This window comes from Cetorhinus maximus, chromosome 24 (genome assembly GCF_964194155.1).
Source record: "Cetorhinus maximus chromosome 24, sCetMax3.hap1.1, whole genome shotgun sequence".
NCBI classification, from domain to species: Eukaryota; Metazoa; Chordata; class Chondrichthyes; order Lamniformes; family Cetorhinidae; genus Cetorhinus; species Cetorhinus maximus.
In genome coordinates this window covers 54057776-54073263 of record NC_135902.1, presented here as the reverse complement: position 1 = coordinate 54073263, position 15488 = coordinate 54057776, and the positions used below count along the sequence as shown (strand labels likewise).

Here is a 15488-nt window from a genome sequence, read left to right as displayed (position 1 = left end):
ATTCATCACATTTCTACCTCTCTTCAGCTCTGGAGAAGAGTCATACGGACTTGAAACGTTAACTCTGTTTCACTGTCCACTGATGCTGCCAGACCTACTGAGTTTTTCCAGCATTTTCTGTATTTATTTTATATTATATTAGCTGTTTACAGAGATTAGGTTACATGTGCTGTTGGTCACATTTTGGTTCTTCACCTAAGTGACCGCTCTTCCTGTATGATTTAAGGGAGGAAGTGTTGTTGGGTTCTTTCCCTGCCTAAATCAGTGCTGATCCTCTCCACATTAAATGTGCACACACTTACTTTCCAGTGGCCAATGTCACTGGATACTAATCAGGAACATCGACCCTGCCTGATTTTCATCTCCCAAGCCCATTGTAAAATGCATACTACTAACCTGACTGAAATATGCAAAATCATCCTGGACTCTGAATCAAATCTAAGATTTTCTGGTGAGTTAGATAGTGAATTTACCAAGTTAACTGTCGGGGAGGGGGGCACACAGAATTAACCCTTTGTGATGATGATAATTAAATCTAGTTGCATTAATGTAATCCGTCAATGCAATAAACATGTTAGGTCTCTTTGCATTTCCTATCAAGCTCAATCATTATGAATTCCTATGTGCACATTATAATGGGAATTATATGTAGACATTTCTTCTTGAGTTCTCTGCCTGAAGGCAGGTTCCACCCAAGGCACCATGACTTCCACCACGGGTAGGGCTAGGAGGCAGACCCCAAATCCACCCCAGCTGGAATGGTGATCAAACTCGGTGCTATTAGTTATCCAAACTGCCCATCAGGCCAGTTGAGGCCCCCAAGGAGTCGGAGTTGCTGTGGCAACATGCATGTTTGCATGTGTATAGTAGCCTGGAGCTATGGACAGTGGTGGCAGCGACTCCAATGTTTTTTTCCATCACATGGCTGACCAGAAATCTCTCCCACTCTTACTGACTGCCGTTGGCATATGTTGGAAGGATTTACAAGTTGTTACTCAATGTGTCTGGCTGCGTTACAAATGCACCTTCCTTGCCCATCAAGTCCTGGAGTGGGACATGAACCCAGAGCTTCTGCTCAGAGCAGGGATCATCACCACAAGAGCTCTATATAGACATTTATCACATGGTAACTACACCCCACTGTCAGTGATGGTGCTGTATCTCCAAGCTCTCTGAACTCCATACTTCAGACAACTCAGAAACTCAGATTGCTGTAAGACTAATAAATTATAAGTATAATAACATAATAAGAATAAATAGAGAAGTTCCCACTTGCGGGTGCAAAAATGAGGTCCATGAATATATAAGAAATATAAGAGCCAGAAAGTGGGATGGGCCGAATGGCCCTCTTCCCTTCTCTAAATTCTAGGATTCATGTCTACTCTGGCTGAAAGTGAGAGTGGTGGCTGCGCATGCGTGTGACCCCCCCCCCAGTTAAAGCCCACGCATCACGTGATCCGGAGCAGAGGGGGCGTGGCCTGGATGCGCGCAGGCGCACTCAGCAGGCCGATATGCTAATTTTGTTGATATTCCGCAGCGGAGTTTTGAAAAAAAACCGGAGAGAGCGCGAGCGGGCGGCGGGGAGCCGGAGCCGGGGCCGGGGCCGGGGGTAGGCGAGCGGGGCCTGATGGAAAACACTCGCGACCTGGTGAGTGCGGTGCGGTCTGGGCGTCTCGGGGCCCCGAGTGCGGGGGTGGGGGAGGGCCGAGGCTTCTTTGTTGTGATGGTTGCCCAGGCCTCAGGCTTTCCAGGCATTCAAGTGAGTGCGGAGGGTGAGGCCCAGGCTGGGGGCCGCGGCCTGAATCTCCCCCTCCCTGACTCCCTCTCTCCAGCAGGGCAGGCGACCCCTGGTTGTGTTGCGGCTTCTGGTTCCTCTTTCCCCCCCCCCCCCCCCACCCACAGCGCGGCCTAGGCCCAGATTAACACTGGGCGCTGCGCCGCCTCTCTAGCAACGGGGGAGACCGGCCCCCAGCCCCGGGGAGGGGGGTCAGCGGCCACTCCGGACCCCCCCCCCCCCTCCCTTGGCCACCACCTCACCCCCACCCCCCGGTCACTGTCCCCCTCCCCACAGCCTCTGCCCCTCTCCCTTTGTTCCCTTGTCTATGATGTTATTTCAGCTGCTCCAGTTCAGTCAGACACTCTCATATACAAAGAGATAAAAGGGAATTGGAGGAGAGAAGATTCAGGGAAGAATTGATACAAGTGTTGGAAATTAGATATGATTTTCATAGAGTAAATAAGAGAGAACTTTCCACTGGCAGGAGGAAACAGACTTTAGCTGATTGGCAAAGAAACAATCATGGAATGGTGATAGCACCGAAAGACCAGTCAGTCTATCTGTGCCTGTGCTGGCTCCCTGGAGGAGCAACTTTGTTAGTCCCACTTACTCACCTTTACCCCTTCGCCCTGCATATTTTTCGCTTCAGAGAGTTGTCCAATACTCTTTTGAAAGCCTCGATTGACTTTGCCTCCACCATACTCTCAGACAATGCATTCAGACCCTAAACAAAAACAGAATTTACCTGGAAAAACTCAGCAGGTCTGGCAGCATCGGTGGAGAAGAAAAGAGTCGACGTTTCGGGTCCACACGACCCTTTAACAGAACAGAACAGATCCTAACCCATTTGCTGTGTAAGAAGTAGATTTAAGTGTAACTTTCAAAAGAGAATTGAATAAATATTTGAAGGGGAAACACTTGCAGGGGTATTGGAAAGAGTAAGAGTGGCATTAATTAGCCCTTTCAAAGTGCTGGCACAGACATGATGGCTGAATGACCTCCTGTACTGCAACATTCTATGAACGTATTTACATTTTTTAAGCCTTCCTGTCACATTGTTTGATCCATTCTAAATTCCTTTGTTTACACTTGTAGTAAGAGCTGCATATGTAAACTTGTCATGCTTGTAATTACACCCTGAGGGCACGAAAGGTGCTATATAAATGCAAAGGGGAATGTCCTTATAGCAGTTCTATTAGAAGTTTGGGCCTATTCCTACACTGCAGCAGTGACAACATGTCAAAGGTACATTGATGTGTCAGCTGTGGGCAGCACAGTTGCCTCTTGAGATATTGAATCTTAATTCCTGTGTAAAACACTCTTGCAGTTGACCAGTATAAAATTAAAACTGTAATGTCAGAAGCAGTCGGGTCAGCCAGTATCTGAAAAGGGAGAAAACAGGTTAACGTTTCAGTTGAATGGAGGAGCAGGTTCGAGAGGTTGAATGACGTACTCTGCTCCTGTGTTTCCATATAGATTTCTGTTAGAGATGAACTTTCTGACAAACGTTTGGTCTATTTTCAAATGTGATTTAAAAGTTGTTTATAGGTTGGTGTTACCTGAACTTTGGGATAAGTTCTGGGGAGCGCTATTGACCAGAAGCTAAACTAGTTCAATCATAGCAACAACATTGCTGCAGGGTCAGGGCAGATGTGAGCGACTCACTTCCTAGATCCTCAGAGCCTCTCCATTATGTGCAAGGCTCTGGTCAGGAATACTCACCCCTCGCCTGCAAGCTCTACTACACCATTCAGGACAGAGCAGTTTGCTTGATTGGTGTCCTAAACAGTGGACTGAATGTCCAGCACAGGTGCAGGGTGGCTGCAGTTTGGATTCCACAGAATTTACAGTACAGACTACAGGCCACTATTCCCACTTATCTACAGGATGCACTGCAGTGAGATTACTAGTGCACACCCCAGCTTGTGAGCTCAAACATCAACAAGGAAAAAAAGCAGCAAAATCATGGGAATGCTATCATTTCTAAGTCATGCACCATCCTGACTTGGGACATATCAGGCCATTCCTTATTTGTCCCTGAGATTAAGATCCTGGAATTGTTGTGGGAGCAGTATCAGCACAAGGATTGCACGCACAAGGCTAACTACTACTTCAGGGATGGGCAATACGTATAGTTTTGTCAGTGTTCTTCCCATCCATAGAACAGTTAAAAGCCTTTGGAAGTGAGATGGTTAGGTAGAGCTCCTTCCCTCCCTTCTGAAAATACGGACTTTTAATAACTCAAGTTTCTTGTAGGTTTACCTTACACCGCTTATGAAAGCTTAGTGGTGCCCTGCACTATGGGCATTAGTCCTTCTTGTTTTTCTCAATTTAAAAAGAAACTATAGTTATATAGTGTCACTGAGCTATAGGATGCACTTTGGCAGTGCTATCGGTGTGTATCTTTATATCACCTCTGCCATGTGATCTGGCCTTTCCCTAAAGAAAGCTGTTGAGGAATAATAAATGTAAATGCTGGAAACACTCAGCAGGTTAGGCAGCGCCTGTGGTGAGAGAGAGTGTTAACGTTTCGGGTCGATGACCTTTGTCATCTAAACTTCTGAGCACTCAACTTACCCTCCTGCTCCCTTGTTAGCTGATACTGTAAACAGTTCTCTGTCTTCAGATGTTGTCCCTCTTTCCTTTAAATCTGTCGTCATCACCCCTCTCAAAAAATCCAACCCTTGACTCCACCTGTCCTTGCAAACTAACGTCCCATCTCCAATCTCTCTTTCCTCTCAAGTCTTTAAACATGTTGTCGCTTCCAAATCCATACCTATCTTTCCCGGACGCCATGCTTGAATCCCTACAATCGGGTTTCTGCCCCTACCACTGTACCAAAACGACTCTTCTCAAAGTCACAAATGACATCTTATGTGATTTGACAGAGGTAAAATTTCCCCCATCCTTCTTGACCTGTCTGCAGGTTGACCACACCATCCTTCTCCAGTGCCTTTCCACTGTCGCCTAGCTTGGTGGGACTGCCCTCACTTGGTTCAATTCTTCTCAATCAAATCATAGCCAGAGGATCACTTGCAGGAGCAGGAATTGAAGCCATTGTATCATTACTTCTGTTGACATCCAAGAATCTATCCATGGCCCCCTCCTGTTTTCATCTACGTGCTGCCCCACTTGACATCATCAAAAGCATAATGTTGGTTTGCACATGTACGCTGATGACACCCAGCTCTATTTCAGGCTGCTTATTCAACATCCCTTACTGGGCGAGAAGAAATTTCCTCCAATTAAACATCAAGAAGACTGAAACCATTGTATTCAGTCCCTGCTGTAAGCTCTATTTGTTAGCTACTGACTCCAACCCTCTGGCAGCTTTGAGATTAAATCAGACTCTTTGCAACTTTGGTGTTGTATTTGAGTCTGAGATGAGCTTCCAAGCACATTTGCGGCATCACTGAGACTGTTTATTCTCATCTCCATAACATTGTCCATCTTTGCCCACCTCGGCTCATCTGCTGCTGAAACCCTCACTCATGCCTTTGTTTCCTCTAGACTTGAATATTCCAATGGACTCCTGGTTGGTCTTCCACATTGTACCCTCTGTAAAGTTGAGACCATCCAAAACTTTGCTGTCCCGCTCCCCTACCACCTCTGCTCACTGACCTACATTGGTTCCTGGTCAAGCAGTGTCTTGATTTTAAAATTTTGATCATTGTTTTTAAATCCCCCATGGCCCCACTCCTCCTTATCTCTCATCCCCTCCAGCCCCACAGCCTTTTGAGATTTCTGTCCTTACTTAATTTGAGATTCTTGAGCAACCCCAATTTTAATCACTGCACCGTTGGCACATGTGCTTTTGTTTGTCTTGGCTCTAAACTCTGGAATTTCTTCCATTTATATCTCACTTTCCCTCTTTGACACTCTTCAAAGCCTAACCCTTTGACCAAGTGTTTGGTCATCTGACCTAACATCTCCTTATGTGGCTCAGTGTCATTCTTTGTTTTATAATGCTCCTGTGAATTGCCTTGGGATAATTTATTATGTCCAAGGCACTATATAAGTATGAGTTGGTGTCAGACCTGCTGAAGCTGTTGAGGGCTGCAATTGTGCCCCTTAATGAATTTGCTGCAGATCAGCATTTGTGGAATCTTCGGAGCAGGCGTCTTGCCATTGTGGTCACTGAAAGAATCGTGTCCTCATTCCATCTTCTCACATTATTCTGTGTCTTATGTAGTTCTTCAAAATATCAGAGCTGGTAATAGATGGCCCTGATAAAAGGGGAAGAAATAAAATGACCCACAATCTAACACCATTTAAAAAAAAAGATAACTTGTCTTTTTTGTATAAGTGGAATAATTGGTGTATGTGGTAAGGATGTAAATGCGTTGGAAGCAATTCAGAGAAGGTTTACCAGACTAATACCTGGAATGGGCAGGTTGTCCTATGAAGAAAGGTTGGACAGGCTAGGCTTGTATCCACTGGAATTTAGAAGAGTAAGAGGTGACTTAATTGAAACCTTTAAGACCCTGATAGGACTTGACAGGGTGGATGTGGAGAGGATGTTTCCTCTTGTGGGGGAATCTATTACTAGGGGTCCCTATTTAAAAATAAGGGGTCGCCAATTTAACACGGAGATGAGAAGTTTTTTCTGAGGGTCATGAGTCTTTGGAAATCTCTCCCTGCAAAGGTGGTGGAAGGAGAGCCTTTGAATATTTTTAAGGCAGAGGTGGATAGATTCTTGGTAAGCAAGGGGGTGATAGGTTATTGGGGGTAGGTGGGATGCTGATTTCGGGTTACTATCAGATCAGCCATGATCTTATTAAATGGTGGAGCAGGTTTGAGGGGCTGAATGGCCTACTCCTGATCCTTGTTTGTTTGTATGATTTGTCGTCTTCCACTATGAATTTAGAGTTGGTTAAATATTAAAACAAATGTTCATGATCAAGGCAGACCAGTTGTAATGGAGTTGTATCATCTATTGTATCATTGCAGCTCCTGATTAATAGCTTGTTGGTCAAGTGACTTCTGAAAGTAATTTTATCAGCACATGCTGTGTCACTTGAATTGTAATTATCCTCTTAAATTGTAAATTCTTACTGCATGTAGAGGTGTCAGCTGTGGCTCAGTTCATAGCACCCTCGCCTTTGAATCAGAGGGTTGTGGGTTCATGTCCCACTCCCGGAAACCAAGAACTGTGATTGTACTCAAAAGAGTTGCAATCTGTGACTGTTGATAACTTGAAAGAGTACACAGTGTACAGGCTCTAGAGAGGGAGTGAGTGTCTTACTGAGCATTTAGTGGATGTCCTGGTTCTTGGCAGCAGTTGTATTTATATTGTCCAGTTGCTTTTGTGCTGTGGAGCAGAGTATTCCTCTTTGTAAATTTGTTGCACTGTTTAGTGCTAACCACTTAACTTTTCTTTATGTTCAGTAATGAAAGGGTTGGGTTTTCTAGCTAATGACTTTGTAATTAATTCTGGGCCTGAATGAAAGCACGTTTTCTTGATTAGATGCTCACTAACTTTACTTGCTAATGACTCTGAAGTTTTTGATGCCTGTTTGAAGTTTGATGTGCTGATACTTTTGGGGGAAACAAATGCTTTGTTGTGTCTATCCCACAGTGCACCTACTGACAGGGCAGGTATTTTGCTCTTGTGCCTCTGCAGGTGCCTGGCAGTTGGGAGGTAAACAAAACAGAGCTGAAATAACTTGAGGTTCCTCTCTCTCTGCAGAAATGCGTGGCTTTCACTGCTGTCTGTTTTTTCATCCATCTTCCCTAAAGCTTCAGTGTGTTCAGGTACCTGTGTCGACTCTGGAATTGGCTTCAAGCTGTTTTTGTGCCCTCAGCCTTGGAATCATTTTGAGGTGTGAGAGCAAGTTCAGTGAATGGTCAGCTCAGCTAAAAGCTTTCTTTTTCTGAATGAGGTGGATTTGAGCTCCCTTGTCGCTTGGCTCAAAAGCTGCCGAATCAATCATTTGTGCTGCAAACCTGCCTGACAGCACTGTGTGCAGCCTGCTTATACAAATTCAGAAATGTTCGGTTTGAGAGAGCAGGAGAAAATACAGAATGAAGAAAGGGTAACAGAGCTCGCACTGTAATATTTTAACACAAGCAGTCCAACTGCATCTACTCTCCAAACATCAGGTTCCAATGTCTTACCTGGTAGATCATTTCAAACAATTTTCACCATTTCAGTTCATATCCTATTGTTTCTATCAGCCTGATTAACCTTAGAGTAGTATTCTAGGTTCACATTATCTGTGCTGTCTGATGCTTTACATACTACAAAGCCCCCTTAACCTATCCTTCCTAGACCGTAAACCCCAACCGTATTCTTTCCCCCACAGCCCACCTCATTTATCATGAGGATCATTCTTGTTGCTCTTAGTTCTATATGCAGTGGGCATCTTGGGTAAAATTTGAAGGTGGATAAGAAATTGACTGAAGGAGCGGAATCAGCAGTAGGTATTAATAGCAGGAATAATGTGGGCCAGGCCGATGCGTGAGTGGTGCGATTTTGAAATCTACTGGGACTCCTGCTCCTGAATTGGATTCAAAAGCACAGATTTGCAGATGATGTCAGATGAAGGTAGTCTGGTAGCTTTTTATATGCAGCCTTAATTTGTTCTTGTATGTAGGCATGCTCCATTTGTTGACCATTGATGGATACCCTGAGGTACTGTGGGATTGGGATATAAGATAGGGTGACCAGGCTCCTTGTCCTGAAACACAGGTGGCTTTTTATAAGGAGCAGCTTTGATGCTTATTCTGTTTTCCTCAGTGCAAGTCTGCAAATGACCAGATTATTGCAAATTGTGCTATGGTGGCACCTGAATTCTCAATCTCTGGGTTGTTAGTCCAGTGCCATAACCAGACTATCTCACCACTTCATTTGGATTTAGTCTGTTTAATTGTGTTTACAGGTTGGTTGTATTTGTATTGCAATGGGCAGTAGATACTTGGCTGTTTTGTTAGTTGGAAACTGCTGTATTAGGCATTGAGCAGATCTTGTGGGAACTAAGTAAGCACACTGAGACACTGCAGCCCAGTGTAATATTTGGGATTTGTTTTCTTGAGCAGGTCCAAAGGCTGTGATTTTTGAAGCCCTTGACTCGTTTTGGCTCAGGCATAGGGCGGCTTGATATTGAGCCATAAAACCAATGAGGTGCCAAGTTCATGCTGCGTTAACTGATCTTGGGTGTAGCTGCTACCAATTTGATTTTGGGAGATGAAAAATGATCCAGGATGTAATTGCGGTCCAGCTGCAAGCATGCATATTTGAATTTCAAGAGGGTGCATGTCCTTTGTGATTGAGTAGCCTGCGGGGTTTTGCTGTATTTTTCTCATGAAGCACGGGCACTTGGTTGATGTTTGAGATGGTGAAATGACACTCACTCCAGCAGAAGTTCAGACTCTTTTCCGGAAACAAAGTGAAACTTCTCTGTTCAGGGCCCTGACTGTAATTCAGGTTGCCAATACACAGGTAACTTCCCAGCCATGAAGCTGCAGAGAAGAACCTCAAGGACTGGTTGACGGAATCATGAAGTTAAACTAGAAAAACTTGGACTCTTTTGCCTTAAAAGCTATTTGAAGTGATCTGATGGAGGTAGATAAGGACAATTTTAAATTGATCTTCCACTGGATGACAAGAGGGCATAGTTACAAATTGGTAAAAGACAAGTGCTTCTTCAGACCATCAGTGATTTAATATCTGAATGCTCTTTGGGTAGGCTAGGGAAGGAGATGCTCTGGAAAAGTTGGATGCTGTGATGGGGGTCACTGGAGCTTTCCCTGACAGGCTGAGCTTAATGGACTGATTGTACTGTGAGATTTTGTTTAAAACTAAGGTCTAAAATATGCACTTCAGTTTCTCATAACTGCTGGGTGGCTTTTAAAATGTGAATTAAAAGTGCTCTGAGTGCTCTTAATGTGAGCTCCTAATGTAATTCCTGCTCAGGAATGAAACACTTACTGGGGAGCTCCTGTCATCAGCAAGTCCCCACAGATTCTGTCTTTTACCAAGTCATGATTGTCTTGGAAATTGCACTGTCTCAGTGCCTGGTAGTACTGTTGGGTTGTGTAATAAACGGGTTTGTGTATACTTTTTGAGAAGCGCCTGACCAGCCACTGAGCAGAGAATCCCATTTAGGAACAAAGTGGACAGAATTTATGGATTGTGATCTCACTACTTTGTGAAGCAATGAACTATGAAATGTTAATGGTGATTATATATTTTTAAACTGGGTCTATGCGTATAGGTAATGTTTCATCAGCTGTGCTTCTTGGTAGGCTGTTTTCCTAGAGTTTTGTATGAATAATACTTGGGGAATCCATGTTAAGTGCACTTGTTATAGTGACTTGCTGTTCCTTTACTATAGTTTTAAAAAAAGAGGTAGGTACTCTTCAATCTGATAGACTCACTACCTTCTGCTGCCCTCATTCGCACCAAGGGGCGAGGTACATGCTGATACCAGCTGAGGCCCTGAGCTGCCACCATCCTACTGTGCACTACTGGGGATGTGCTGAGTGGAGAGAGGGGAAATGGAAGGTTGTAGTACTCGAGGTGCACTCAGCAGCTTCCATATAGTTGGATTACGTGAGATTAACAGGAGTTGGGAGCAAGTCATTCAGTCTTAAATATGGATACCCAAGCACGGAGTGCAAAAACCATTCTTGCTTTTAGAGTATGTGATACCTACTGTGGTGCACATTAAAATGTTTTGTAATTTGTTTGCAGACTGAGCACTCCCCGCGGTCAGAGAGGAAGAGGAGGGACTCATTTGGAATGTTTGACGGCTATGACAGCTGCAGTGAGGATAGCAGCAGCAGCTCGAGCTCTGATGAGAGCGAAGAGGAAGTTACCTCAATACCAGCCAGTCTCCCACTTATCAAAACCAATGGACAAGTCTACACATATCCAGATGGCAAATCTGGAATGGGTCAGTCTTGTGTATACAGTTAGTCTTTCTCATAACCTATTGCAAGATGTACCATAAAGTGTATTGGACTTCACTTTATAGAATATGATTGGGCCTAGCTGCTTCCATTCACCCGATTATATGGGATGCTTAGTCTAAACACACAGTAGTCCCCTGTTTTCCAGCTTTGAGCTTTCTGCTTATTACATATAATCAGGTTTCCAAGTACCGCCCAAAGTTACTGATCGATGTCAGTAGGTCATTTCCCTTGTGTGAAATCTATGATGTGTGTCTTGTCTAGTCTGAATGAATGAATGAATGAATTAGGCAAGATTTGCAAGCTGCTTTTTTAAAAAAAAATTCAGTATTCAACCTTCCTCAGAGAACGTTAAATCTCTGGGCAATTCAGCTGTTTGATCAGCATGCCCTAGTGGTCTCTCACAACTAACTCTGTAAAAATAAAAACAGACGAGCCCAAAGTTTTGAGAGTGTCTCCATTGGACCTCTTGGAATCCCATGGGTACAAAGACTTGAATGAGGAGATTTGAACTCTGTTCCCAAAGGTGAAAGGAAAGTTTCTAACCCATTGTTCTTTCACCAACATATGAATGAGCTTGTTTATTAATGAGCATTGAGGGCTGATTTCATGGGGATCAAACTTTGTGGGGATGAGGTGTGGTGTTGGTGCGGCTGGCTGAGAGAGTTATGTTTCCATCAGGGGAAAAGCAGAGCAGCATTGCTGAGTTGATGACTTCAGTCTTTTTCACCTGAATTCAAATCCAATCTCATGAATAGAGTGAAAATCACTTCCAACTGGCGACAAGGATCCAAGCTGAAATTGCTTTCCTGTTGTCTCAACCGATGGCTTCTTGGATGCAGGTCCACAGCACGTAACTCTTGACATTACTTGCTTTCCTTGCTTAGAGGCCATAGGTGGGTTAATTGGCAAAAATGGTTGGTACAGTGGAGGTTGATGATTGAAAAACATTGGTTGGTTTTGAAGGGGTTTTATGCTGTGTCCTATCTGTGTTTGAGCTGTGTCTAGGCTACTGATGCCAAATCCTTGAGGATACTGGGAGCCGTTACCAATTGGGGGAAAAAAAGATTGTATTTGATTCCAGAACATTAATGCACCTTATTTTGTTCACATTAATTTATTAAATCTCTAAAGGCCAGCCATTTGAAGGCTGATAAATATTTTGAGGCGAAATCCAACATTTGCTCCATTGTCACTGTCTTTGCGCAGTATTCAATGGGATTGGATCCTGTAATCAGGCAACTAAATGTGATTATACAGCTGGTGACTTTTTCTGCAGGCTTGTGCTAGTGTACAGGCCCAGGAGTACAGACTCCCATCCCCAAAACCACAACTTTCTGTACAAAGTAAAGGCTACCTTACTCGACAGTACTTTGATCAGCTGTTGCTGTATATGTGACTCAGGATTTTACTGTAAAAAGAAAAGTTAAACTTGATGTGAATTTTTAAATCTCTCATTATAGCATAATAAATAAGAGTTAGAAATGCCAAGGTTTAATTTTAAAATAAACACTGCGCTCCTTTTTGTTTTTGTAGGGAGGGAGGAAATAACTTACTTTGTGCTTATCAAGGCAAGAGAATGGGATCCTTCTAACTGTGCACCTGATTGTATGAGCAGTTGCTGTTACAGTGGTTTGGTGCCTTGGCAATGCTCCCAGGTCCAATATATGGGCCTTGCGTAGTAAGGTATTGGTGCTACCAATTTTCCAAGGCTAGCAGCCAGAAGGTCTTGATCTTTAGCAGCTACCTGGCCTAGAAAATATACAAGACCACAAATCGAGATCTGGCACTAAACCAATATAAAAGCACCCTGAGGTTCCCATTTCCAGCTTGGGAAGTACAGCCAGTTGTGAAGTAATGTTTTTTTCCATTTTTATGGCTTATCTGAGTAAGATTGCTCTGTTGGGAGATCTCTGCTGTAAACATATGGCCACTTGTAGCTGGACTGAGGCTGCTCCAACTCGCTTACTGTGAGGCCTTTTGCAACCAGCACTTGAGAAGGTTGTTCCTCAATCAGGCTGGGATGGATTCGAACTTGGGTCCCTGAGTGAAAAGGGAAATTGTCTAATGCAGACCGAAGCTCAGTCCAATTTGTTTGTGATTTGTAAAAACATGATCTATAATATAGGCTCCATTTAAGTGATGAAGCAGTGACAGAATGATTGCATGTCACTGAATTTCTTGTCATTTTTTCTGATTGTTCCCTGGTTCTGTGCTGTCTTCATCAGCCACCTGTGAGATGTGTGGGATGGTCGGAGTGAGAGATGCTTTTTATTCCAAGACCAAGCGATTCTGCAGTGTCTCCTGCTCCAGAAGCTACTCATCCAACTCGAAAAAAGCCAGCATTTTAGCCAGACTTCAGGTACTGTTCCAATCTCCTAGATAAAATCAGCATTGATGCATTTTCTGCCTCCTGTACCCCACCTGCCACCACAAATCTTTTTCCCTCCCAGCTTTCCCTTGATTTCAGTGATATGGAAGTTCTTCCTCGAACAGCTCTCTGTGTGAGTGAGAGCCATACTTCTGGCTATGCAGAAAATTGCAGAAAAGAGAGCCTGTTTCTGAGTTTGGATGAGCCTCAATTGGCTCCCAGGTTGGCCTGAAATATTCTGACACTCTCCTTATCCTTTTAAGTGGCATTAAGGCAGTTCAACAATTGGTTTAGCTTTCCAGTGGTATTCATAAACTGTTATAATTGCAGTTCTTGTCACTAAAGCTGCATACTAATTATAATTTAAAATGGAACGCAACTATTCTCCTCTCCTTCTAAAAGCGCTATTTTATTTGTGCTTCAATTATGGTGTGGAGCTTCTAAAAGTTATTGCTTACAATTGATGCTTTTGACAGAGATTTACTGGACTGTCTCCTGTGCATTGCTTTGAATCATGTCTTTCCACATGTGGATCTGATTACACAGTGGTACAGATAATAGACGCAACTGCATTTTAGTAATTTTCAGGGATTTTCCACTAGATGAGTGTTTTAATATCTTTTACAGCAGAGTTCCTCCTCAGTTCTCCCCACTCAAATTCTCTGGTTGAAAGCCACACTAAAGAGACATGTAAACCACAAGTGATAATGCAGTTTGAGTGTGCATGCACATTAATCAATTGGCTTTCTTCCCTAATGGTGAAGCCTGTGAGATGAAATTCCAGTGCATGTACATCTTTTCCCTGGAGTCCAGTTCCTGCAGGTAACCAATTTATTTAAATCAACATTACAATCCCTATTCCTCTGCCTATTTCTTATTCTTGTAACTGCTCGTTGCAGCCTCATTTTCTATCTATAATCCTCAAAACTGCCTTCTCCTTTGCTGATTGCACTATTCATTCCTTCTAGAACCCTCATCTCTTCAGTGCCTTAGCACTGTCACTGGCAAAGTGTTGAAGATACTGTTTATTTGGATTTATTGGTCTGAAATTGCTTTTCAAAAAACTAACTAAATGTCCAGAGTTCAGTACTTAATACTGACTGTCCGAAGATTGTTCCACTGGCTCTTGAAATAAAGTGAAGATTTGCTGGTTTTAATTTTTTTTCTTTGAAAAAAGAGACATGCTGTTGAAGCTTTTTGCCTTGCACTCACCAGGACAGATTTGCAAGATTACCAATTGTAAAGGGAACAACAATTTATACTGCAGTAGAAGAGAGTGCCAGTTAGTTGGTAAATGGACTCTGGTAGAGGCATTGCCATGGGCAATGTACCAATCAGCAATCTCTGTACAACCAAACAACTATACTTTTTCTCTCCACACAATTGTTACTTAATGCTTTTTGGGAGAGGGATTGGTATTGTGATGAGCATTATTAGCAACAAACCTGTTAGCACATTATATAAAATTCTTCTGGGTCACTCTTATTGTTAAATAACAAACTAAGGAACCTTTCACAAATTGTTGCTAACTAGTGCTGGATAGTGTGATCTTGATCCCTAAGCCTGTTAATACAGAGGAATCCATATGTACAATTACAGTTGCAAAAGCTAACAGTAATTTAAATGCATCTAATTTAGCCTGTGCTGGAGCAGACAATTCACCTGTCACTTACACTTTTTTTTGCTTTCAACAGGGAAAACCTCCAACAAAGAAGGCAAAAGTTTTACAGAAACAGCCTTTAGTGGCTAAACTAGCGGCCTACGCACAGTACCAGGCAAGCCTACAACAGAATCAACCCAAGAGTAAAGCAGGTGACACATCATCTCTGATAGCTTGCATTATGCTGAAAACTGCTAGTCAGAGGAAAAAGTTAAACACATTTGGGAAAACTTGGCTGAATTTTTGACCATTTTTCTATTTATTTATATCTTTAGTTTTAACAGTTCAGCTGAAACTTTGTGTGCTTAGGGGTTTCGGGCATGTGATATTGTTTATAAAATAAAACCTGTGAGACCTTTCTTGTCTGTCTTGTTCATACTGATCTTGTAACACTGAGTGACCAGAAATGGTGATCTCTCAGTGTGAAGATTTAAAAAATTCATTCTTGGGATGTGGGCATCGCTGGCTAGGCCAGCATCAATTGCCCATACCTAATTGCTCTTAAGAAGGTGGTGGTGAGCTGCCTTCTTGAGCTGCTGCAGTCCATGTTGTGTCGGTACACCCACAGTGCTGTTAGGGAGGGAGTTCCAGGATTTTGACCCAGTGACAGTGAAGGAACGGCGGGCGATACATTTCCAAGTCAGGATGGTGAGTGGCTCGTAGGGGAATTTGCAAGTGGTGGTGTTCCCATGTGTCTGCTGCCCTTGTCCTTCTAGATGGTAGTGGTAGTGGGTTTGGAAGGTAGCATGTCTTCCGGGGCTTGTTCA

The 15488-nt window shown here is 43.3% G+C and overlaps 1 protein-coding gene across 1 annotated transcript in view; it reads left to right on the top strand.

The window, feature by feature from the left end:
* Positions 1 to 1508: 1508 nt before the first annotated feature.
* The window catches only part of mbtd1 (mbt domain containing 1), a 48667-nt gene continuing 34687 nt past the window's right edge, over positions 1509 to 15488 (top strand). Inside the window, exons 1-4 of the mRNA XM_078529097.1 lie at positions 1509 to 1648; positions 10473 to 10674; positions 12919 to 13052; positions 14756 to 14873. Of these exons, the coding sequence (XP_078385223.1) occupies positions 1628 to 1648; positions 10473 to 10674; positions 12919 to 13052; positions 14756 to 14873 (475 nt within the window). The 5' untranslated portion in view covers positions 1509 to 1627. The remainder of the gene's footprint in view (positions 1649 to 10472; positions 10675 to 12918; positions 13053 to 14755; positions 14874 to 15488) is intronic.